General features: G+C 46.3%; 1 protein-coding gene across 3 annotated transcripts in view; it reads left to right on the top strand.

Annotated features, from left to right (window-relative positions):
• uggt1 (UDP-glucose glycoprotein glucosyltransferase 1) overlaps nucleotides 1–25232 on the top strand; it is a 26141-nt gene continuing 909 nt past the window's right edge. Inside the window, exons 1-40 of one of the 3 annotated variants that reach the window (XM_017415001.3) lie at nucleotides 1–84; nucleotides 1939–2071; nucleotides 2351–2430; nucleotides 3064–3194; nucleotides 3294–3406; nucleotides 3494–3668; nucleotides 5962–6058; nucleotides 6197–6275; nucleotides 6551–6651; nucleotides 10293–10392; nucleotides 10528–10588; nucleotides 12417–12508; nucleotides 13103–13253; nucleotides 13372–13491; nucleotides 13571–13656; nucleotides 13769–13904; nucleotides 14000–14131; nucleotides 14770–14934; nucleotides 15610–15730; nucleotides 16653–16751; nucleotides 16880–16903; nucleotides 18287–18381; nucleotides 18501–18707; nucleotides 18789–18920; nucleotides 19037–19167; nucleotides 19242–19337; nucleotides 19537–19639; nucleotides 20001–20080; nucleotides 21152–21341; nucleotides 21682–21840; nucleotides 21928–22013; nucleotides 22102–22186; nucleotides 22289–22377; nucleotides 22590–22694; nucleotides 22836–22920; nucleotides 23044–23226; nucleotides 23507–23667; nucleotides 23764–23878; nucleotides 24011–24127; nucleotides 25077–25221. In XM_017415001.3, coding sequence (XP_017270490.1) covers nucleotides 1947–2071; nucleotides 2351–2430; nucleotides 3064–3194; nucleotides 3294–3406; nucleotides 3494–3668; nucleotides 5962–6058; nucleotides 6197–6275; nucleotides 6551–6651; nucleotides 10293–10392; nucleotides 10528–10588; nucleotides 12417–12508; nucleotides 13103–13253; nucleotides 13372–13491; nucleotides 13571–13656; nucleotides 13769–13904; nucleotides 14000–14131; nucleotides 14770–14934; nucleotides 15610–15730; nucleotides 16653–16751; nucleotides 16880–16903; nucleotides 18287–18381; nucleotides 18501–18707; nucleotides 18789–18920; nucleotides 19037–19167; nucleotides 19242–19337; nucleotides 19537–19639; nucleotides 20001–20080; nucleotides 21152–21341; nucleotides 21682–21840; nucleotides 21928–22013; nucleotides 22102–22186; nucleotides 22289–22377; nucleotides 22590–22694; nucleotides 22836–22920; nucleotides 23044–23226; nucleotides 23507–23667; nucleotides 23764–23878; nucleotides 24011–24127; nucleotides 25077–25221 — 4552 coding nt within the window. In that variant the 5' untranslated portion in view covers nucleotides 1–84; nucleotides 1939–1946. Of the gene's footprint in view, nucleotides 85–266; nucleotides 286–1938; nucleotides 2072–2350; nucleotides 2431–3063; nucleotides 3195–3293; nucleotides 3407–3493; nucleotides 3669–5961; nucleotides 6059–6196; nucleotides 6276–6550; nucleotides 6652–10292; nucleotides 10393–10527; nucleotides 10589–12416; nucleotides 12509–13102; nucleotides 13254–13371; nucleotides 13492–13570; nucleotides 13657–13768; nucleotides 13905–13999; nucleotides 14132–14769; nucleotides 14935–15609; nucleotides 15731–16652; nucleotides 16752–16879; nucleotides 16904–18286; nucleotides 18382–18500; nucleotides 18708–18788; nucleotides 18921–19036; nucleotides 19168–19241; nucleotides 19338–19536; nucleotides 19640–20000; nucleotides 20081–21151; nucleotides 21342–21681; nucleotides 21841–21927; nucleotides 22014–22101; nucleotides 22187–22288; nucleotides 22378–22589; nucleotides 22695–22835; nucleotides 22921–23043; nucleotides 23227–23506; nucleotides 23668–23763; nucleotides 23879–24010; nucleotides 24128–25076; nucleotides 25222–25232 lie in introns of those variants that run through there. The other 2 variants (XM_025004859.2, XM_017415009.3) reach the window with 2 other exon arrangements.

Genomic DNA, 25232 nt, shown 5'->3' on the forward strand with positions numbered 1-25232 from the left:
AAAGCTGTGGTCACCTAATCCGGCTGTCAGGACCCAGACGCTGTTGGTAAATCATACATACAGGAAGCTACACAGCCGGCTTCGGTGAGAATTAATCAATAAATCCTTTGGGTTTTTTAAAAGCTATGAAGCTTTAAACAGCTTCATTTTCGAGTTATTGCTATTCTTCATAGATAATGTGTAAAAAACTGCTTTTGAGGAATCCGAAATAGCGCATATAAGGTCGTTTTTCTTGTTGTGTGGGAAGATTTGCGTCCGCCTGCGGCTCTCTAAAACTAGTGACAGGTAAACTCGCTGTGAGGTTTCTGCTCAAAATATGGCCACAAATGCAATTAAAACAGCTTAAGCTTCTAAAACCTCGGCGATAGTGATAATAGTGAGAGCTCGTTTTGCTCGTAGCGTTAATAAGACACCTTTAAGGCTCGTCAGGATGTAAAAGCTGACGTCTTATTGGCCGGAGGAGCCACGCTGAAGTTTCTTATTGGATGGAGTTCATGGCGCTTTTTATTTACTCAGGAAAAAAACACCAATCCTTGCAAGTGCAGAACACTGTTTATACTGTAAAATACACTTACAAGATTTCATTCACGTTCCTCCATTTAGTCAGGCTACGTCCTTCACTATATACCTTAGATCTACATTATATCAGATGTTTAGTAACTTTTGTCCTCTTGTTTTGCAGCTTGTCTGCTTTTCAGGTGTAAGTCACTGGTTAGTTTCACATCAGGTGTGAGCACAACATCAAATGATCAAATTAAAATCCAAATCAGACAGGAGCCTTACACTTAAAGTCCTACGTTTTAAATCTAACACGGGAGACTTTTTGTTGTATTTGGTTAAACTGTGCATATAGAGACATAATGAGAAAAAAAATCGGGTTGCTTTTGTTCCACCCTGTGGTTCTCGTGCAATTTGTAAGCAGCCAAACGGGCTGAAAGAGTTCAAATCATCATTGGAGAAGTCCCTGAGAACTGTTCAGCAGTGAGGTTAGCATCAGAAGCACATCACAGCACCCTAAAAGAGATCAGTACTTCCTTTAAAATGAATTAAGTACCAAAGATCAGCAACACTCAGTGGACATTTAATAATCTTCATGATTCACCTTACACAGTTTGCTTAGATTTGTTCTCTGTAGTGACCTGGACCAACGCTGTTTTGTTGGGTTTACTTAAAGAGGTGTTGTAAAAAAAAAAAGGAGAGAACACTTTCATTTGAGGATCTCTCGGATGAAAGGACAGTCAGATCTGAGCAGTATGATTTACTGAAAAGCTAAAAAGGCCTAGTTGAAGGGACTAAAGATGGAAATTAAGCTGCTGAAGAAGAATGATGATGTGTCCCCTGGTTCTCCTAAGATGCCGTCATTCACTGCTGAATGAGGCACATTGTTTTTAAGTGGCTTTACACTGTATTCCTACATTTTAAGAGTATTCAGTTTTAATCAGTTTTCAGTCTGGTTTCAGAGCGCTGCAGAAGAGGTAGAGAGGAAAAAGATAATCTTCATTAACCTGAGTTCAGCTCTACAGATCATTTTTATCTTTGCATCCCAGTGGTTTCACAAACCTGAGGCGGCACCCTTTAAGGCTTTCAACACTGCACAAGTCAGCCCTGCTGCGGTCATACTAACAGACTCACCGCAGCAGTGGGTGGTAAACTGGCATGCCATCAACTTATTAACTCTGCTGCTCCATTTTAACTTCCTTGATTTAGTAAAGCACCTTTTTTTACATAGTGGCTGAAATATGTCAACAAGTCTTGTTTTGTCCGTCTTAAAGATCATTTTAAAAGCGGCCCTGTTACTGCCTCGACTCCAGGATGCTCAAAACGCCGCTGCTCGACTCATTACTGGGGACAAAGTCACTATTACCACGTCACCCATCTCTTTTAAGTTGCGTTTGATTGGATCCGTTTTAACTTTACCCTCTGCTCCTTCTGGCGTAGGTGTGAGGATGTGGTTTCTGGGCGCTCTGCTGCTCTCGCTGCTGTCTGCCGTCTCTGGAGGGGCTGATTTGAAGGCGATCACCACCACCCTCACCACCAAATGGGCCGACACTCCCCTGCTGCTGGAGGCCAGGTTGGGACGCTGCGCCGCTGAACCGTGGCGGCCTTCGCGTTTCTGAATGAATTTGGCGTTATGTTTTTTTGGAAACGTCGCGTCACGAGTGAATCAGTAATTTTTGCAGCTCCTCTGCTGGAGCTGCGTTCGAACAGCTGCGCCGCAGCTTTGAATGTTTTATTCCTCGCATGTTGTTCCCTAACTCCTGCTAGCAGATTGAAAACTTCCTTTAATTCGTTTTGTTTTATTTCATGGCGAGTTGACGAAACTGTCACGTTTATCTTCTTTTTCCCTCAGTGAGTTCCTGGCTGAGGAGAGCCAGGAGAAGTTCTGGGACTTTGTTGAAGCCAATCAAAACATAGAGGGAGAGCATGATGGTAATTTAAAACTGCTGAAGACTTATAAGACCAGATGTCACTTTTATTCTCAGGGCTGACTGCATCCAAATTTGCTTTGCTTTGCCAATAACTGCAGGACCGTGTCAGTGTTTGATGAAGTACTTGTTTATATAATAATATGACATGAAGGAGCTGCAAATTCTACTCACTGTCCTGTGTTAACTAGAGTTGGACCACATTTACTGCTACAGACTCTTTGGAAAGGGTTTGATATGATTGAGACGGACAAGATCACTTTAAGTTTAGAGCAATGCACCATTTTTAATTTAGAAAACCACTGATTAGGTACAATAAAAACTGTAGTTTTGCTCTCTCATGTGATTATCATTGCCCACTGTCTGTGTTCGTTTGTAGCAAAATATCTGATGAACCACAGGACGGATTGTATTGAAACATTCAGGAAGTAATCACTGGATGTGCATCTACTGCTCATTAAAATTTGGAGTCAACCCAATTCAAGATGGCCGCCACAGCTTATCTACTAGTCACTATTATTAACGCATCATTTACAGTGTTATAAGATCCTGAGTTAAAAACTTTGGCATTTCTGGATGTGGGCATGTATTTCTCTCGTTTTTTCCTCTTACCCTCTGTGTATCTGCTCTCACACAGACACAGATCAGGCCTACTACGAGCTGATCGTGAAGAGAGCCAGCGCCTTGCTCAGCTCCATCCAGCTGAACATGCTGAAGCTTGCTCTCTCGCTGCGAGCCTACTCCGCCACAGTGTATTCCCTCCAACAGGTAACGGCACGACGACCCGATGTTAGATCGGGGGAAAAAAACGAATGTCTCCTCGCACGTCCAGAGGGTCATGTTGCTGATCTCGGCTCGTGTTTGCAGATCGCGTCCACTGAGCCTCCCCCTCCTGGCTGCTCGGCTTTCGTCAGCGTCCACGGAGCGAAGACGTGCGACGCGGAAAGTTTGGGATCGCTGTTGAAAGCTGCAGCGGAAAGGTAAAAAGACGACCGCTGAAATTAAAACGGCCGTTTCCGTAATCCAGTAAGGATCTAATCTGAGCGGCGTCGCCATCTCTCTTCCAGACCGAAGCCGTACCTTTTCAAAGGCGATCACAGATACCCAGGATCAAACCCAGATGCACCTGTTGTCATTCTCTATGCTAAGCTTGGGAGTTCGGATTTCCAGAGGTTTCATCGAGTCTTAACATCCAGAGTCGGAGAAGGCTCGGCAACCTATGTGCTCCGGCACTACCTGGCTGTAAGTGTTTCCCACAAGAGGGGGTGTCGCTTTGGTTCAGCATTCCTAATAATAATAATAATTGGTTCAGTTTCATTGTTTATATCACAAACTGACCTGAAACAGGTTATCCAAGTCTGTGGTAAAACTGAAGGGTTCGGTGTCTAAATCTAAGGCATCTGTCTGTAAAGCGCTTTTGCTTTTTTCACAGTTCAAAGAACAAATCTCCCCGCTGGAGCCTGTGTGGGTGGGCCGCGGCGGGCTCTTCTCCCACATCCTGCTGCACTGTGCGCACAGACGCAAACCTAGACCCTGCACTCTGTGACTTCTGTAACAATAACTCAGAAAGTACAGCTGCGCCTCCCTGCAGTCACGGCCGACAATGCTGGCTGTCACAAGCGCCACATGAGGAATTAAGTACATTAAATAAGCATGTGCTAAACAATAAAAGCAACCGCAAGTCAGGTAATTGTTTAGCCGCTGGTGCATTCAGAGTCGATCTGAAATGGTCAAAGCATCACGTCAGCCGTTGCTCGGAAATCCAGTTTCAACCTCTGGGTGCTCCCAGCAGGGAGGATTTAAGGATTTAAAATATACGGACAAACTCGAGCTTGATTTTCAGTAGCAATAGAGAAAGTCTGTTGTTTTTTTTTAACTGAATCAAGGCGGTGAAAATAATTCTTAGGTTTTAAAGAAGTATGGAAACAAAGCAATCGGCATATGGAGAACTTGCCTTTACTTTTCCTTGACATTATTCCATTTTCTAAAAGGTAAAAATCAGACTTTTTTGATGTAAATTGCTCAAACAATGAGTCTTTTAATTTTGTTATACTGTAAATGACGCATATAGTCTAAGATTTAATTAACTTTTGCATCATTTTGCAAAGTTTTGGTAAAAACACAAACCAGACCCTTGCACCGTTTGTATATGGACTGAATGGCCTGTAGTAATGGACCCCAAATCCCATACTCACTGAGCACCCCCCACAGGGTACACTGAGGAATATGGTCGACAAAACGCATGTAGACTGGTTGGGCAAACCCCCACGCCCCCTTGAGGACCCTAGTGAGGGTAAAGAGCTGGTCCAGTGTTCCACAGCTGGGATGGAACCCACATTGTTCCTCCTGAATCCAGTCTCATGATGTCCACGCAGTGTTGCAAAGGCAACCAAGCAGCAACATCCTGAGCCTGAAGGAACTCAGGACAGGTCTCATCCATCCTCGGTCCCGGTTCTGGCTGGACTCAGCCAAGAGACCCCAGACTCATCTTCCCCCATGGAAGACGCGTTGGTGGGGATAAAGAAAGTACTCCTTCCTCCGCCTGATGACTAGTTGCTGTTGACCGCTAGTCGAGGTCAACAGCAGCCAACCCGCAGTAAACTCTGTGTTCCTGTGGTGGGCCCACAGGAAGGCTAACCCATGTAACTCATTTAAGCTGAGCCCGACCGGGCCCCATCAGTAGAGGCTCGATCACCAGGCGCTCGCCGACGAGCCCCTCCCCCGGTAACCCACGTTCAGGCGATTGGCAGCGAGTGTCTTGCTGTCTTTTTGTCCATACAAGTGGTTTTGAACCGATTTTTGTCTGGCCTGTCACCTCGGACCAACCTGCCTTAGGAGCAGTTTGATTCAGACCATAGATTTGTCACAAAAACATAAATCTGTTTGTTGGTCCACGCTGTGGGGTTGTACGTTTGACATGAAAAGGACTCCGTAACCTAAAACAGACTGCGAAGAGTAGAACGTGCAGAGTGAATGGGTTTTATGATGGAGGAATGCAGCGTGTAGAGTTAAAGAACCCACTGAGAGCTCAGTTAAAGCACGATCTAAAAGTAGTCCATTTACTTATTACTGCAACAAGAGAACGTGCCAGATGTCCATATTTCAGGAACATATGGCAAAATAATGATTTGGGAGCACTTGTTCTCTCAGCTATCCTTATCTGTAAAAACCCCTGCAGTTTAAGTAGGCTCCTCATTTACACCTGGGAGGAAAAGTGTTTCACCAGCTTCTCATGCCAAGTCGAAGTTGGATTTCTTCTTTCCTCACATGCAGATACAGCCGATCCGTTTATTTCTCCCTTTGATTATGCTAAATTATTCCTGCCATCTGCCATCTGAAGTCTTTAGGCTCGTGTCAGAATGCTGCAACTCTTGCTCTTTATTCCAAGGATTCGGGTCAGCGGACAGCTAATGTCTTCCGTGTCCTGCTGCTGATCATCAGGAGGACATGGGACAGCTGACGGGAGCCTTTCAGATGGACGGGGACACCGTCTCCTCGCTGTACGTCTCACAACACCTTCCCTCTTTCCCTCCAGAATCCAAGTGAAAAGAAAGTGTTCCTGTCGGGGTATGGAGTCGAGCTGGCCATCAAAAACCAGGAGTACAAGGCGAAGGATGACACACAAGTCCAAGGTGCGCACACACACACACACACACACAGTCTCTCTCTCTCTCAGGACTTCATTTTGTGAACACACACATGCCCACGCTGGCCATAAGCCCACAGGAGTCCTGACATGAATATCGAGCTAAATTGATTCCTGTTTCTAGGGGAGGAGGTGAACGCCACGGTGATTGGCGAGAACGATCCCGTGGACGAGGTCCAGGGATTCCTTTTTGGCAAACTCAAGTAAGTGTCTCTGTGTTAGGCCGTGATAAAATTTCAACGCTTGGTTCGGTTCCAGGAGCCTGCACCAAGCGCACTCATCGCAGCCAAGCTTCTTTTTTTTTGCTTCGCTTTTGTTTTCCACACTTAATTCCCCTGAAGCACTGACCATATCTCTGCCCAACTAACCTGAAAATAACTAAATCAATCCACAAAGTCAGCCGCTCTCTTTTAATTAGCGCCGTAGTCTTTTAGCAGCTGTATTTCTTTCGCCCTCTGTGTCTGTGTTTCCTCACCAGGACCATCTACCCGGAGCTGAAGGAGCAGCTAAAGGAGCTGAGGAAGCATTTGGTGGAAAGCACCAATGAGATGGCACCTCTAAAAGTCTGGCAAATGCAAGGTGGGCCTCCCTCCAAATCATGTTTTTCTTCATTTGGCCATCAGTGGATTATCAGGTGTTATTTTTTTCTCCTCTTTCTGAATACAAACAGACTAGGAGAGGAAGCATTTGTTTGTGGTATTAGGAATAATTATACAGCTGACCAAAACAAACAAAAGTGGCAGAGGAAGCATATTAACAGGTTAGCAAATATAAACAGTGAAGCTGTCATTTTACAGTTATTATTCACATCCCTTTTTTTAAAAAAAGGAAAATCAGTTCTATGATCCTCTAAATGCACCTGTGTGACTAAACTAACACCACAGCAGCAGCAGCAGCTTATCTCGACCCAAATAATTAATGTTAGAATTAAAGGCCTAGCTTTCCTCGAAGGGGTGCGTGTCGCCCGCCGCCTTTCCTGCCAGACTTTTAAGCCCGGAGAAGAAGCAAAGTCGTCGCAGCCGTTTTAGTCCAACCTTGTAAATGATCTCCTGTGACGTTGCCCGATCTGTCGGCGCTTGAAGTACTTGTTGAGGACAACTCTCGGCTACTACCACGCCAATGTTGCTTAAGGACAATCAGCTGTCTTGTCCCTTCAGTGGCGGGCGATAATTAGGTAGATCTCTTGAATATTTCTGCAGTTTTTAAACAAAATCATAGAAGAAACCTATAAAAAAGGGGCATAAATGTCCTTCCATCCATTTTCTTTACCCGCTTCTCCATTCCGGGTCGCGGGTAGCTGATGCCTATCCCCAGCAGTCACTGTGCGAGAGGCGGGGGACACCCTGGACAGGTCGCAAGTCCATCCCAGGGCCACACAGAGACAAACATCCCACTCACACCTGGGGACAATTTAAGAGTCGGCATAAATGTCGCCTTTTAGATTTGCGGTATGAAATGATTGATAGGATCTTTTCAGGAACACGAACCTCGCGCGACGGATCGATCGTGCTCCACGCGGGAAGCTGTCCCCAGTTGGGAACGTGCGGGCGCGCTTGGAACGAGATCGGACCAACCATCTGTCTTGATATCGGCAGAGCCAGTCGGTGCAGTTTCTGCGTCCGGGGCGTTCAAAAACCGTAAACGAGTGCAGCCAGAAGCGCGCCGAGCTTCTGTCCCATTTTTAGTATTTGCTCCGAGTAAAAGACCCCCCCCACCACCCCCCCCCCGCCACACACACACACGCAGCACTTCTACTGCGGCTCGACACACAGAGTTTCGGTCATACTCGCTCGACTCTTTCAGGCTCCGGTTCGGCCCCGAGCCGCCGTCGTCATATTTCAGTATTTAATATTTTTGATTTTTTTCGTAAGAAATTTGTAACTGTCAGAGAAGATAAATGAACTGCGAGGCTGGCTGTCACTTCAGATCAGAGTTTGAGTTTCTTACTTGGCCCCTATGATGCTGGATGAATGTCAACAGACGTGTCAAATTAATTACTCTGCTGTCAGTCTGTACGCGCTCACGGTTCTTATTAGCTTATTTTAAAGCACAAACCTCAGCCGGAGTTATTAATTCCACGCACAGATCTAACTATAGGTGCTTTTAAATCGTATCCCTCTCTTTTTTTTCCTTCATTATTTATTATCACACACAGACTGAAGCTGTTAGCGTGTAAAGTTTTCTAAAAGCCCGACGTGCATAGAAAGTCTGTAATCAGGCGCGTTCAGGATGCGAGCGCCGAGCCGCTTTGATTGTGGCGAATAAAAGATGCGAGGGGGGATGAGGGGGCCGAGCTTGGCTGTCAGGCTGACACGCAGGCGCCCGTCTTTATCTTCCAGCCCACTGGGGCTCATTAGCTCAGCCTGTTTACAAAGAGCGGAAGACCTCCAGGGGCTAATAATCACAGGCTACAACACCATTACAGAGAGGCTCGCCGCATTGAAATAATCCTCGCTACGGTCGTTCTTTTCTTGGAAAGCCCTGCTGCAAGTGCACAGAACTTTCCTGAAGATGTTTACATTTACTACAAGTTGATTAATTCCTTGTGTACATTAGGCCTTTTAATCATCTGCTTTAAAGCTGAAACATTTATGTTTAATATGCTGTTTTTAAATGCAAATTTACTTAAAAAGCAGCTGTTTTAGTGACATCAGTGCAGTTTAAAGACATCCACATGCTTTCAGGTTTATTGGATTCACTTCATTCAGTGTCTGTGCTGTTCAGTGTTTCAGGTTTAAGAATAGAACAATGGTAAGGTACTTTATTAACCCCCTGAGGGAAACTGGTTTAATACAGCAGCAGACAAGTTTAAAATTAAAAACATGACGCTCAGAAGTAAATACAGCTGTAAAACACACAACCTAGTGTTCACTGTGGAACAAAGCAAACGTCAAATGTTTAAACTAATAAATTGTTCCAGTTTTAGGAAGATGAATAAGCTCATTTTGAAGTCTCAAAACAAAGCGGGGCCACGTTAACCTCTGTTAGACAGAGATGTGATGAAGGGAAATTGCACACGGCAGGAATGATTTCCTGAATGAGGCTGTTGGGGGGAAAAAAGGAGCTTCGCCGCCTTTAATGTGTCATGAAGGGGATCGGACGGATTCTCCACGACGGGGAGGAGTTTGTTCGGTGACCTCCTGGCATCGATGTTGCTCCTCCAGCAGAGCACAGACTGTTAGATCTCCAGCACCTTTCTGCACACGATGACGGATCTGAGCTTCCTCAGAACATAAAGCCTGCTCCTCCCCTTCGGTGTTGGAGCTCCAGTCCCGTCTGCCGTTCACCCAAGTATCTGTATCCGTCGGCAACCTCCACTTCATTCAAGCTGCTGGTGTTCCCTGTTGATAATCCTGGACAGTTTAGCTCCCCGTGCTCCCAGAGTCATCAGAGAGCCTCTGCAGGCGGGACTGAAAGACGGGACCGTCCCCTGCGGTCCAATCCGCGTGTCAGACAGGGTCGCGCGCGCCCCCCCCCCCAGACACACAAACCGAGGCGTCTCTGACAGACGATCAGCTCCCCAGGAGACGCCGGGCGCACCGAGCTGCCTGCCACTCAGGGAAAAGAAAGGCCGGCTGGTGCTGAAAGCCTCTAACCCGAGCCTCCACCGCCATTCAGGTGCGAGTGAGCAGCTGCAGCAGGTAGAAGATGGCTCCGCCCACCCCCCCACGTGTGCTTAATTTAGAGTAATGCATTTGTTAACCTAATCACTGCAGCACTTTATTAGCGCGCTCACATTTGAGCATCTTCGTCATTTTTTATAAACCTGACTCGTCGTTGGGTTTGTTCAAATTACACGTCGTTCCGTCTTCAAGTTAATCCAGTAAAAAGGAGAAATGACCAGTTTATAGGAGGTTTAAAGGGAAGGGCTTAGCTGACAAAAGCCAACAAATAATTACATTCGACTGCTCTGAGTTTTTAACCAGACGTCGTTTGGAAAACTAGAAATGCTTCCATTTTTTTTTTTTTTTCAAATAAGAAATGGTTCGATTATTATTTTTTCTTGAGGCATTTTAAATAGAAAAAAAACCCTCTAAACCCTCTCACTGCTTTGATATTTCTCCTGTTTCTCCTGCGTTGTATCCTCTTGTGTGTTCGCTGTTCTCTTCTCTTGTCCGCTCATCATCTCTCCACAGCTTTGCCCTCTTTGCCTACCAACCCTTCTTCCACCCACGTTTAGTTTTTTTTTTTTTCCTTTCTTCCTCTTGTTTCCCGTGTAGATTTAAGTTTCCAGACAGCAGCTCGCATTCTCGCCGCTCCCGCTGTCGATGCCCTCAACGTCATGAAAGACCTCAGTCAGAACTTCCCCACCAAGGCCAGGTATGGGGGAACTGCACACACACACACACACACACACACACACACAAGCAGCAGCTACAGTAAGAAGTCTGAGTTGGTATAGATGTTGACGAGCCTTTAAAGTTCATTCTGTTCTTTTTTTTTTTCCCCTCGCAGGTCCATCACAAAAACGGTGGTCAGCTCTGAGATCCGCAGAGAGATCGGCGAGAACCAAAAGGTTTGTTTAGTCTTTGACTACATTTAGGAATCTGTTCCTCCTGAACACAATAAAACAAGTCGTCATGTCTGGTCGTCGGCTTCGTCTCTCATGAACCAGAGGATGGATTTTACCAAAACTTGACCTTAGATGACACAAAAACAGCCACAACTCTGACAATTTTACAGTCAGTGAGCTAAAATTTGGCGTGGTAGTAGCTCAACACATACTCTGAGAGCTAACGCAGGTCGAGAAATCGTGAGTGAGATCACGTCATTTTCAGGGTTTGAGCAAAACTGCCTTTACCGTCATTTCTCAACACGAGGGGATCTCAGTCTACAGCTCTGGCGGGCGATATGCATGCTTATATATGCTTACAGTTATATTCACATTTAGCACAACTTCGTCACATAAACTCTCACAACGCAATAAATAAAAGGAGCTTTTTATTAGCAGTCATATTGTGTCAAACTTAAACTTTAAGTGCTGCTTTTTTATGCCAGAAAACTTATTTTGAAGACCTTTTTCTCGTCGCCACTGTTGACTTTCTGAACTGCCAGCACTATAACGTTAAATCTCTGAGTCCCAAAGTTCTCCGTATAAATATTTAATTTGGTTTTACTAAAGCGTTTCATTTCCCCGAACCACATAACGCAGAAATCTTTCTCTAAATAATTCGCTGAACGAAGAACCGCCGTTCTGCTCTGTTTTAAAATAAAACAAAAAGTTGGCATCCACCTAAAATGTAGAGACTAAAGTGCAAATGTTCTACATCTCTAAACAGAGGCCCTCCCTGAGTTTAATCTGTATTATTATTTTTTTAAATATTTGCTCAGCTCTGAGCCTCTCCTTGCCTTCCTCGCTGACCGGGTGGTCGGGAATGATTTCCTTTCCGACCGGTGAGATCCAATAAGAGGAAGCGGATAACAGCCGCGGCTCCTCCACCTTGCCAGCTGCAAGTCTGCGGGGAAATATCTCGAAACGAGAGCCGCTCCTCCCGTCGGCGGGCTGTTGTTTTTTTTTAAAATTTGTTTTCGACGCCCATTATTGCGTGACGAATCGTAAACAGCAGCCGACTTCCAGAGCGTTCAGTTTTCCGACAATGTGCTCGGCTAATAGCGGACTAGGTAATCACTCCCTTTTCTTGTCGATGCGCGCTCCCTCCTCCTCCTCCTCCTCCTCCTCCTCACATTATCTCGGCGAGCAGAGGACAGGAGGTTTGGGTTGGTGGCGGGGGTGCGCAGACAGACATCCTAATTACTGAGTCGGTGATTCATTCAGCGGAGTCCTGCGGCAAGAAATGATTATTGATTGAAGCCGTTTGGACACCAGCACCTCTTCCTCTCTCTCTCTCACACACACACACACACACACACAGTTTAAGTGGGATGAACAATATTTGTGTTAATCATGTCTTGTTGTAATTGCAGTGTCTGGAGTATGATTAATCTGATGTCTTTGTCTTTTTGTAATGAGATTTGACTGCACCAGAATGACTTCAAGCCCTCCTTCGCCTCTACACACACGCACACACACACACAGCTTCATGCGCACATTCACACACCTTTATTTTCCCTAATAATTAGATTTGTTTGGCGCGGGGTGTGATTGCTCTAAACAGACCGACTCGGAACAAAGCTGTCAGGACTCGTTTTGAGCTGTCAGCCCGCCTCGTTAGAGCTTTGAGCCCAACGCTGTATCAGCCGCGCAGACGGGGGGGTTTTGATGTTCCACGCCGCAGAGCGGGCCGAGCCACTTGGCCGATGTTGCACGAGCAGCTCTGGGTGTTTGATGGCGGAGCGGGCCGTTTAGTCACTTTGACATTTCTCTCTCTCTCGATCTTTTGTAGTTTTTCAAAGGGACGCTGGGGCTGCAGCCGGGGGAGTCGGCCCTGTTCATCAACGGGCTGCATATAGATCTGGACACACAAGACATCTTCAGGTACACGCAACCCGCCCGCCATGTCAAATAAGTGCTTTATTATTTAACGAATCATCGCAGCTGATTCGTTTCTGGAGTCAGATGGATTCAAGCCTTAAAAACACAAAAAATGGCTACAGGTTTGGACTTAAACGGCTTCAGCTCCATCCCTGCTCATCATAAGATCATGAGAGGCGGCGGGCCTTCAAAGAATGTTTTGCCTTTAATTATCAGTGGGTTATTCTGAAATTCCAGCTCAAAAATGCATTTGATTTGACGACTCATCATGTAAAGTCTTTCACTCAACAGTTTAAGTTGCCATTCAATGGATTGTGTGATTATTAAGGAACTATTTTAATAATAAGTGAATATTTGAGTGGACTTTTAAATAAAAATGTCAAGTGTTGGGATGAAGGAAGTGAAAACGCTGGGGCACATGACTGTAGAATGAAACTGAGTCATTATTTAAGATGCTAGCGTGGTTTTTAGTGAAATGACAGATAATTATTTGCCGTTTTCAGCTGTTTTTATGTGCAATTACCAATTATCTGACTCATCAGTCACATGTGTGTCCCACACTGGCTCGCTCGCCCGTGTCTCGTTGCTGCGCTGCAGTGTGCTGGACGTGCTGCGCAGCGAGGCGAGGGTCATGGAGGGTCTGCGCTCGCTGCTGGTGGAGACGCCCTACATCCACGACATCCTGAAGCTCAACGTCCAGCCCTCGGACTCGGACTACGCCGTCGACATCCGCAACCCTGCCATCTACGTAAGAGCGCCACGTCCTTATCACAACCCGTGCAGAAGAATACAATCTTACAACTTAATGGTGCTAGTTATAAGTCACCAGCTCAGCCATTTTTATATTTATTTTTTGTGTGTTTTAGTGGATTAACAACCTGGAGACGGACCACAAGTACAGCTCGTGGCCCTACAACGTGCAGGAGCTGCTCAGGCCGACCTTCCCCGGAGTCATCAGGCAGATCCGCAAGAACTTTCACAATCTGGTAAATCGGCTTCGAATGAATCCGTTAATATTGGGATGGTGGCGGGGGGGCAGGATATCAACACGTGCCCTTTTTGCAGGTGATCATGCTGGACCCGACCCAGGAGAACACCAGTGAGCTGCTGGGTGTGGCAGAGATGTTTTATGACAACAACATCCCTCTCAGGTTGGTGTTTGCCGCGCCTGATCTGAATCTGATTCTTCACGCACTGCGAGTCGCGTGTCTGATCCTCACCTGTGTGTGTGTGTGTGTGTGTGTGTGTGTGTGTGTGGTCAAGGATCGGGATGGTGTTCGTGGTGTCGGACGAAGACGACGTCGACGGCATGCAGGACGCGGGGGTGGCGCTCGTCCGAGCGTACAACTACATCAGAGACGAGGCGGACAGCCACAGCGCCTTCGAAGCCGTCATCTCGGTGAGCGCGGCCGAGAAAACCGCCGCTCACTGAAGCGTTTCGTCTTAAAATGTCCCCTTTTTTTTTACCTAATTCGTCTGGCTTTCTTCTACTAGATGTTCAACCGCGTGCCGATCGGCGGGCGGCTGAGCGTCGGGGATGTCGTTAAAGTGCTGGAGAAGAGATATCCCTACGTGGAGGTCAGCAGTGTTCTCGGGGCCGACTCCAGCTACGACACCAACAGGAAGGTAAGACCACCTGAATCCTGACGCAGCCTTTCTGCTAACTTTAACCCCCTGGATTACAGAAGGATTATTGGACTCAGTCTGCCAGTAGTTCATCCACAGCTGTTTAAAGCTAAAACAAACCTGCTCAGCTGCTTTGTTATGTTTTTGTTTCTTGTAGCAAACACAAGAAATGACTCAGACTCAGTCAGCTTTACAGATATTGAGCTGAGATCTGGTGTGGTAGTAGCTGAGAGTCCTCCCCAACACACACTCTGAGCTCTAACAGATTGCAGAAGCTCTTTGATTATTAGTCAACTTTGTATGTCTATTAGCACAATACCTTGTAAACTAGTGGACAGATTTTAATGAAACGTTCAGGAAATAATCATTAGTTGGACATCAACAGCTGATTAATGTTTAGAGTCAATCCAATTCAAGATGGCCGCCAGATCCAACCTAACTTTGGAAACACACAAAGTGACTCAACTCAGTCAGTTTTACAGATATTGAGCTGAGATCTGGTGTGGTAGTAGCTGAGAGTCATCCCCGTCACACGCTCAGATGAGATCTTTGATTCGAACATCAGAATTTCCTCCGTCCGTTCTCTCGTGCCGTGGTTGTTAGGAGAGGGTAATTGGACAGTTTCTGTCCGCCCTCAGGAGGGCCGGGCGTACTACGAGCAAACGGGAGTGGGCTCCCTGCCCGTGGTCATGTACAACGGCATCCCGTACCAGCGGGAGCAGCTGGACCCAGACGAGCTGGAGACCGTCACGATGCAGAAAATCCTGGAGACCACCTCCTTCTACCAGAGGGCCGTCTACCTGGTGCGTTACACACACACATACACACACTTATACTGTAAATCAGGGCTTACGACGATCAAAACGTGAAAATTTGTGTCCAAAACGTTTTAATTCTTTATTATCTTCTACCTTTTTTTTATTGCAGTAGAGTCAAGATTAATGAAAACTTTCCTCTTTATTCACTCTGCAGTCTAAAAATAATGACTGATGGCTCTAACAGAAAATGTTTTAATTAAAAAAAAAAAAGCCAAAAAGGGAGAAAGCCGAAGACGCTAATTTGTCCACCTAAATTGCGGTTGTGAAATCAACGCTGTCTGTGAGCGTGCCATCTGTTCTATTTCCTTTTTTAATCTTATCCCTACATTCACAGGAGCCAAACGCCTTTTTATTTATTTCTTTTTTCTCAGCCATTTCGGCATGCTGAGATGTGTTTAATTCATGCGAACAGCAGATAAACAGCACGACGTGGCGTTGGACTTCACATTTATCAATGTTAAACAGAAACTTTCATGAGGGGAACTTCAGTGTTTGCAATCCATTAGCATTCAGGGGGACTTCTTTATTTGTTTATTTAAAAACCGTGACTTACAGCCTGCAGAAAACGACGCACTGCATCACTGTCGGCGCCGCGGCGACAGTGAAGAATGTCCTCCCTGACTCGGGGCTTCCGAACCCTAAATTTTGTTTGCTTCGCAGGGCGAGCTGGCTACAGATCACGACGTGGTGGAGTTCATCATGAATCAGCCCAGCGTCGTTCCCCGCCTCAACCCCAGGGTGCTGTCCACCAGCAGGACCTACCTGGACCTGTCCAGCACCAGTGAGTCCACGGAGACGTGGTGTAGGCCTGAAAACCTACGTGTGAGCAGGGAGCAGCGGAAGGAAACGACCGTCTCTGTCTCATTTAAGCTCAGTTTTCTGATTTACAATTATCCTTTTTTTTTCAGTTTGGAGTTACTTTTATGAATGTGAGCCTAACAGCAAATCATATCATGGTCTTTATTATCGCCCTCCTGCGTGTTTGCCTGTTAGTAAAAGATCTCACCTCCTACTGGACAGAAACAAAACTTGCAGAAAGTGATCCTTAAAAGGCACATTTCCAAACGATTAACCTCTGGAGCCAGTCCAGCTCAAGATGGCCGCCGTAGTTGTGGTCAATAAACGTTAGCCAAACACGAAAAAGGATCCAGATTAGTTAGATTTACTGAGCTGAAGCTTGATGTGGTAGTAGCTGAGAGTCATTTACAACATTCACTGTGAGCTTTTTCAATGTTTGTCTAAAACAGTTGTCTCCAATCCTGGTCCTGGAGGTCCACCATCCTGCATGTTTTACTTGTTTCTCTGCTCCAACACGTCTGATTTGAGTCAGTGGATGATTAACAGGCTTCTGCAGAACATGAAGAGGTAATTTAACCACTGAATCAGGTGTGTTGGAGCAGGGAAACAAGGAAAACATGCAGGATGGTGGCCCTCGAGGACCAGGGTTGGCCACCCCTGGTCTAAAACGATGCGTTCCTGTGAGGAAAGCTGAGCTTTAAATATTATATTTGAAACAACAGTAAAAATAATTTAGTTCTGGAAGTCTGTTGAATTCAGCTCGGCTCAGAGGCAGCTGCAGATCAAACTCGTTGCTGACTGAAGAATCGTTGTGTCATCAGGCAGACGGCGGGACGTTAATTTCTTTGCGTGAACTGGGTCACCATTGTTGACTAATACCCGCTCACTCTCCTTTTTCCCCCCAGACAACTTCTTCATAGACGACTACGCTCGTTTCTCCAGCCTGGAAACGAAGGAGAAGAGCGCGGCGGTGGCGAACAGCATGAACTACATGACCAAGAAAGGTGAGGACTCGGAGGGAGCGCAGATCAGAGCATGTCCACGGAGGTCGTCCGTGTTGATTCTCCTCCTGTCCTGCCCTCCTCCGTATTCCTGTGACTTCTTATATTTTTTAAATTTTCCTTTGCATCAGGGATGACCACCACCAACAGGCATGGTAATCACCCTTCTACTCCACATTATTCCCTCTCCCCTCACTTGCTCTTTTTTTGTTTTGTTTTGTTTTTCCTTTTTAACCACAAAGCTGGCAGCGTTTCAGCACATTTGTGAATCCGTTCCCTACTCCTCCATCTGCGTCGCATCTCTCAGAGGACACAAATGACTAATTATGCATGGGATTATTGTGCCTGAGTAATAAAATGTGTTTTAGCTGCTCGGTGTTCTGACATTTACCTCTGATATTCTTAGGGACTGCATGACAGTTCGTTCAGTAGCTGCATGTGAGACGACGAGTTGGGTTTGATAATCCAAATATTAATTTTAGCTTCTTACAGCCTGAATGCTTCTCATTTAGACCTGTCCGATAGACCAAATAGGTTTCCTTTCAAAACAAAAGCACTTCTCTCCTTTTACATGATGTGTTGATGGTTTATTATCCACTTTATAGACGTGCAGCCAGGGGGCAGAAACACTCACTCATCCCAGTTTGTATTATATCCACCTTCCAACAGTGAATAAGATGTTTTCTCACATATATACTTTGGGCGGGAATCTCACAGTTAAATTCAGGCTTGTGCTGTAAAATTATAAAACAATTATTGATGCATTTTGACATTTAAATGACTGGCTTTTTTTTTTTTTTTGTTACATAAATAAGCACTGATTTTTATATTTTAATGCCTAACAAAGAGTGGACAATAACATGCTTAAATCATTAATCACAAGCTGTTGACCAGCAGTTAGCATAGATGCTAACTTAACATTTGAAACGCCATAGAAAAGCTAACGCGATTAGCATCTTGTTCATCACTGGTACTTTATGGTGGTTTTAAAGTCGTCACTAAAGGCAGACGAGTTATGATAACTTCAGCTGTTATTAACAGACATATATTCAGTGTTACGTGAGGAAAATATGTTTAAAAAAGGGAAAACGTGTAACTTTAGTATAACGTGTTTTTAAACAGGAAGCTCCTGTGACAAACAGCTGACTCTTACTGCTCACCAAATCAATTACTGACATTTGAAAATCAATTTAATAATTAAATGTTTGTGATGCAGTGCATCTAAAATTAGATCTGACCTCCCACCTTTAATATTTACTGATACATGTATAGAAACAGCTGCCCCAGACTGACCTGAGTTCAGTAGTTGTCATTTCTAGTATTTTTATTCTGGATATTTTTACGAATCTAGTAACTTTGTTGTCACTACCAGGGAACTTGTATTGTTAAATAAAGACACACTTTAAGGTTGGATCAAAAAATATAGGGAACTTCTTGTTAAACGACCAGGATTTTGCCCCCTGGATGCACATGAAATTAAAATATTGGTAAAAACTCATTTCCTCATTTGAACTCCTTTCTTGCGTTTTCCTTGTCAGATGATGGATACATCCGCCCTGTGACCTTCTGGGTGGTGGGTGACTTCGATACGCCCTCGGGACGCCAGCTCCTGTACGACGCCATCAGACACATGGTGCATCATCCTTTTTTTAAAAAAAAAAAACCCTCCCCGTTGCAGCCAGATGTAATAGATGTCGTTCTTGCTTAAACTCGACCTGTGATTGGTTGTCGCCCTCGCCTGCTTCGCAACAGAAAACCAGCAACAACGTCCGCCTGGGGATGATCAACAACCCGTCGGCTGATCCGTCCGCCGAGGCGAGCCACGTGGCCAGAGCCATCTGGGCCGCCATGCAGACGCAGTCCGCCAATAACGCCAAGAACTTCATCACCAAGATGGCGAAGGAAGAGACCGCCGCGGCCTTGAAGAAGGGCGCCGACATCGAACAGTTTGCCGTCGGGGTCAGTTGAACTTCTTTTGCTCTTATTGTCGGCACATTGTTTGCATGTTTGATGTGTTTTTTTATTATTATTCTGCTTCAGGGCATGGATTTGTCCCTGTTCAAAAGTGCATACGAGGGTCCCAAATTCGACTTCCTGCTCTCCCACGCCGCCTTCTGCCGAGATGTGCTGAAGCTGAAGAAAGGCCAGAGAGCGGTCATCAGCAACGGAAGAGTGAGTCGGTCCCGGCTTCAAACCTGCGTCTGAATCCGGACAGAGGGACAGCAGTCCCGTCCGCGGAGGCGTTGGCTCCCTCCTCCTCAGTCAAAGGTGTTGTTGTTTCGCCACAGATCATAGGTCCTCTGGAGGAGGGCGAGGTGTTTAACCAGGACGACTTCCTGCTTTTGGAGAACATCATCCTGAAGACATCCGGAGAGCGCATCAAAAGCAAAGTGCAGCAGTTCGAAATGGAGGAGGACAGGTATTTGAGTTTCTTTCCCCGCCTCCCGCACGACGTCCTTCGCGGATGAACTTTTCACTTCGCTCTTCTCCCAGGGCCAGCGACCTCGTGATGAAGGTGGACGCTCTGCTCTCCTCTCAGCCCAAAGGAGACGCCCGGATAGAATACGGCTTTGCAGACGATCGCTACAGGTAATCGGCAAACATTTAAAGATCGTTCGCTCTTTGTGGTGTTTATAGGACGGCCGTGTCTCCTGGGGTTTTCGTTATTTTTAATTCCAAGGTGTCCGTGCAGAAGATGAATCGGTGAAACCAGCCTGTTCCCTGAAGAAAACAGGGAAATCCTTTTGTTTACTCGGCTCGATGATTGATTTGCGATTTTTGTCGCCAGTGCCGTGAAGATCCGACCCAAAGAGGGAGACGTGTACTTCGATGTCGTCGCGGTGGTGGACCCGGTTACAAGGGACGCTCAGAGACTGGCTCCACTTTTAACGGTAGGTCGTCTCCGTCAGCTTAACCCCGTCCTGATTTATCGTAATGGAACACGACGCTTCGATATGTGTGAAAATCTCCCACCCGCCCTCAGCCCATACGCTCTAACATCACAGGCAGGGATTATAAGCTCAGCTGCAAACACAGAGGAGAGAGAAAATAACATATCATCGTTTAAAAGTAAAACTACCCACTTTATATAAACACGGGTTCAAGTTAGAAGTTAGAAACTGTGGAATTTGGAACGAAAAAGGTCAACCTTGTGTAGTTTTCCTTCAGACCAGTGAAGATAACACCTTTGAACCGAGGAAGAGTCCGATCGGTTTCTAACCTCCCGTTTCCTTTCGTTTTCACCCTCCACAGGTGCTGAAGCAGCTCGTTAACCTAAACTTGCGGGTCTTCATGAACTGCCAGTCCAAACTGTCTGAGATGCCCCTGAAGAGGTGAGACAAAAACAAAACGGGGAAATTATCCCAGAATGCCGCAGCAAACTGACCGGGAAAAAACACAAAAAAACAAAACGGGGCTACGACTCGGTCAGTTTTACAGATACTGAGCTACAGTTTGGCGTGGTAGAAGCTGAGAGTCACATTTTCTCAGGTTTTTATGCCATCAAGCAGAGGTCCCCAATCCCTGGGCCGCAGACCGGTACCGGTCTGTGGGTCATTTGGTACCGGGCCGCAGAGAAAAAATTATTAACTTACAGTATTTCTGCTTTTTTATTTTCGGAGTCTGAATGACATTTATTTTGAAAAATGACTGGATTCTCTCCACTCTGTCTGTCTATTACTCACTCTTGATGCGTGTCAAAACGCTTATCTCTGTCACATGATCCGTTACCGCTAAAAACAAACCCACAAGCAGCAAAAAGAGTAAAAAACAAACATCTCTGGAAGCCCTAGATGAGACCGACTGGTTACTGAGAAACAGGCTCAGAGCTCCACTGACTCAGCGTTATGGTGAGTTGAATTCTTTGTGCACTTTATATTTGTGGTGCATCTTATTTTGAAGGGCCTGTTTAAACACAGAGAACATCAGGGGGAGGAGAGGCTGTTATTCATGTTGATAACGCAGCTAACAAAGCTGTGAGGACACGTTGGATTTACGTTTACGGTATTATGTTTTAAAAAATACCCCCGTTTTCATGTCACTCGTATCATTTTATTTTGTTGTATTTATCCGCCACACCTTTAAAGGCCGGTCTGTAAAATACTGTCTGATAATGAACTGGTCCGTGGATGAACTCTCTCTTTTGATGAACCGCTCTCTTTTTGCAGCGAAAAAACCTAAAAATAGATCATTTGCTTAAATCAGCCAAATCCTGCTGAGATCCCAGATCTGTTTTTCCTGGGAGGCATGTTTTTAGACTGGGAGGAGGTCCAACACGGGGACTGAACCCAGGACCTTCCTGCTGTGAGGCTGCAGTGCGAACCACCAATCAGCTCGTGATCCCACCAGTTTCACACGGGCAGGAATCCATATTTACCGAATATGTCGCCTCTGTCGCCCCGCAGCTTCTACCGTTACGTCCTAGAGTCGGAAGTGGCCTTCCAGGCGGACGGCAGCTTCTCCCCGGGCCCCATGGCCAAGTTCCTGGACATGCCCCAGTCTCCGCTCTTCACCCTGAACCTCAACACCCCCGAGAGCTGGATGGTGGAGTCGGTGCGCACCCGCTACGACCTGGACAACATCTACCTGCAGGAGGTAACCTGTGTTTGGCCCACTGCGTTCATCCATCTGTAATTCACCGGTCTCTGCTGTAAAAACTCACTTTTAGTCTGTAGACTTATAGGTTGCATCATGTTTATTAAATAATTCTTGTTTGGCTTTAGTACTTTTTAAAGAATGCTTCATTTTTGTTCGGACTCCAGATAAAGCTTCAAAGAAAAACACGAGCAGCCCTGAGAGCGTTTAGATAAGAAGGTCGAACCTTGAGTTTTTTTTATTCTCTCTTTTTATTTTCTGACCCAACTTTTCCACAGTAACTCCTGTTAGTTTGGGATCCGTTACTAAACCGCGCCCGGCCGCTCTCCGGTGTTCGCAGGTGGAGAACGTCGTAGCGGCCGAGTACGAGCTGGAGCACCTTTTACTCGAAGGCCACTGTTTCGACGTGGGTTCGGGTCAGCCTCCGCGCGGCCTCCAGTTCACGCTGGGCACCGCGTCGGAGCCCGTGATCGTGGACACCATCGTCATGGCGAACCTGGTGAGTGGAAACGCAGCCGCAGCTGCGCGAGCTGAAACGACTCGGGGGTTTTTTTACTCGACACTCTGCCTTCGTCGCTGTCCGCAGGGGTACTTTCAGCTCAAAGCCAACCCCGGAGCGTGGATGCTGAAGCTGAGGAAGGGGCGCTCGGACGACATCTATAAGATTTACAGGTGAGAGGAGTCAGCTCTGCGACAGCTCCGTGCTTCCACGTCTCCGAACGAGACGCGAATTGTTGCCCTTTGCTTTTCCTCTCTGCAGCCACGACGGCACGGACTCCCCTGCGGACTCGGATGACATCATCGTCGTGCTGAACAACTTCAGGAGCAGGATCATCAAAGTCAAGGTCAGCTCAGCTGCGAGGGAACTGCAGAATAAACCTGTGCTCGGGCGTTTTAATCCGCGCGTCCTTCTGGTTCGAGCATTTAACCGACGGGCTTGTTTTCAGGTCCAGAAGAAGCCGGACAAGTTCAACGAGGAGTTGCTGAGCGACGGGACGGAGGAAGACGACTCGGGCTTCTGGAATTCTCTGACCAGGTGCGGCTCGGATTGAAATGTTTTTTTGTTTTTTTTTCGAATCAAACTTTCAGCCGGCTGAGAACAAAACTGCTTAAATGAGCAAAAAGATCAGTAATAATTGGAATAAGAATATATTTGCTTCCTTTTCTGCACCCAGAACCTTTTAGTTGAGCTGTAAGTCGTCCCTTTTTATTTGGAAGCATAAACCCTCCTGATGTTTGGTTCTTCAGAGGTTTCACAGGTGGGGGGAAGGTGGAGGAGCCTAAACAAGAGAAAGATGACGTGATCAATATCTTCTCAGTGGCCTCGGGACATCTGTACGAACGCTTCCTCAGGTGAGGGTTCGAACCCGTCACAAATCCTCCGAAAGGAACGTCTCATCTTCTCATCTGTTCAAAGATTTGTTTGATTTCGGGGCTTATTTTGTTCCAGGCGTGTCATCATTGTTGTTTTTTTCTTTCCCCCCCCCCTCTCAGAATTATGATGCTGTCGGTTCTGAAGAACACCAAAACCCCGGTCAAGTTCTGGTTCCTGAAGAACTACCTGTCCCCGACTTTCAAGGCAGGACTAAGAATCTCGTTTTTGAGATTTAAAGAGGATCAATCGTGTCGTCTCAGGTTTTAGTTGTTAAAAAAAAAAAAAAGAAAGATCCTGTTTGCTGACTTTGTCTTTTTCCCGCCGCAGGAGTTCATTCCCCACATGGCGAAGGAGTACGGCTTCCAGTACGAGCTGGTCCAGTACAAGTGGCCCCGCTGGCTGCACCAGCAGACGGAGAAGCAGAGGATCATCTGGGGCTACAAGATCCTCTTCCTGGACGTGCTGTTCCCCCTCGCCGTGGACAAGATCCTGTTCGTCGACGCCGACCAGGTCTCGTCCCAGCTGCAAACACCTGTTCACACATTTGCTCTTTTTTGTCGCCAAAGTAAAAGAATCTAAAACAAAGTAGTCCTGATTTATTGGAAGTAGCGGAGGAACATAATTGTAGCTGTATTTTCCGTTTTATGTCACTGGAGCTTTTATTTCCTGCCTGAATTCTTCTACAGGTGTTTAGAAAATTGAAAGAAATGTTTTTTTGGGTTTTTTTATGTTTTTGCAAGTGAAGTTGTAAGAAAAGAAGAAGAGAATTCCCCGTCATCTTCCATTTCAGATCGTACGCACGGACCTGAAGGAGCTGCGGGATTTCAGCCTGGACGGCGCCCCGTACGGTTACACCCCGTTCTGCGAGAGCCGCCGGGAGATGGACGGCTACCGCTTCTGGAAGTCAGGCTACTGGGCGAGCCACCTCGCCGGACGCAAGTACCACATCAGGTGCTGGCCCAGCCTGAGCGCCGCCTTGTTATTTCTTTTTTTTTCTCCCCGCTGGGTCGCGTTAACGTCGCGTTAACATCCTGTGTCCGTCCGCAGCGCCCTGTATGTCGTGGACCTGAAGAAGTTCAGGAAGATCGCTGCCGGAGACCGCCTCAGAGGACAGTACCAGGGCCTCAGCCAGGACCCCAACAGCCTGTCCAACCTGGACCAGGTCTGGATTAAAAACACGACGGAGCCACGTTTTACTGCTTTACTTTCAATCTTTAAAGGTTTATCCCACCACATTTCACATGAGTTCCTCTCTGTGCCTCTCTAACACAGATTTGTTGTTTTTTTTTTTCAGGATCTTCCCAACAACATGATCCATCAGGTTCCCATAAAGTCTCTGCCTCAGGAGTGGCTGTGGTGTGAGACGTGGTGCGATGACAGCTCCAAGAGGAGCGCAAAGACGATAGATTTGGTAACACAACAACAACAAAAAAAATTTCATTCACACGAATTTGATGCACATTTGCATTTTTGTAACGGCCACTAGAGGGCAGCAGCTGTCAGGACTAACTGATTAGGACGTTGGCTGTAAAACCAGATAAAAATGGTTTATTAAGATTAAATTAACAGTATGACTCTTTCATTCAGAAAAATCTCTGCTGCTGTTTCAGCACATGTGAGGTTTAAACTACAAAGCAGAATTGAAATAATAGAAAAAGCTACAGATGGATGTAAAAACAAATGTGGTGTTTTCCGTCAGGCCAGAGGAGATTTCAAGAATAATGAGGTTTGGTTTTTAATTGGCCGAGCAGCGACCATGATGACGCATCAGACGTGTTTTTAATCCACACGTCTCTCCAGAAAGGCTGCGATGATGATCTTATTTTACGCTCCTACGGCTCGCTTTCTATAACCTGAAAGAACTGCTCAGGTCGAGAAATACTAAACTGTTTCAGGAGGAAAAAAAAGCCTTTGTGGTTATGTCTTTTAGGCTTTTAAATCACTTCCTGTTGACCCTCCTGGCGATCCGATCCAGTTCATTAAAGGTCCTCGCTGTAAACTATGAAATCAGACGTTTATAAAGTTTATCTTCAACTAAACCAGAGGGCGCTGTTTGTTAGATGTGTTGATATGCAATCCTGAAATGCGGGCACGCGCTCAATGTAAACAAAGCGCTCTGCCGAATCCCAATGAAACCACGTGGAAGCTCGAGTCCACAGTCTGTGTAGGTAAACAAACATGGCCGAACCGAGCAAGTGAGGAGCGGAGGAAATAAGAAAATGGAAAACCTTGTTCCTGCGCTTTAATGTATACAAGGTGCCACAGAAATGAGGCTCACTCCAAACAAAAAAGAAAAAAGTCGTTTTGGGGCTGTAGGAGCTGAAGTTTTATGTCCCCCCCCATTCCTCCTCGTCAAACAGTGTAACAACCCGAAGACCAAGGAGCCCAAGCTGCAGGCTGCCGTCAGGATCGTGGCGGAGTGGGCCGACTACGACCAGGAGATAAAACGCCTCCAGACCCAAGTCCAGGGGAACCAGACGGCGACGACGGAGAAGCAGACAACAGGTCCTCGGCGC

Source organism: Kryptolebias marmoratus, linkage group LG10 (assembly GCF_001649575.2).
Source record: "Kryptolebias marmoratus isolate JLee-2015 linkage group LG10, ASM164957v2, whole genome shotgun sequence".
Lineage (NCBI taxonomy): Eukaryota > Metazoa > Chordata > Actinopteri > Cyprinodontiformes > Rivulidae > Kryptolebias > Kryptolebias marmoratus.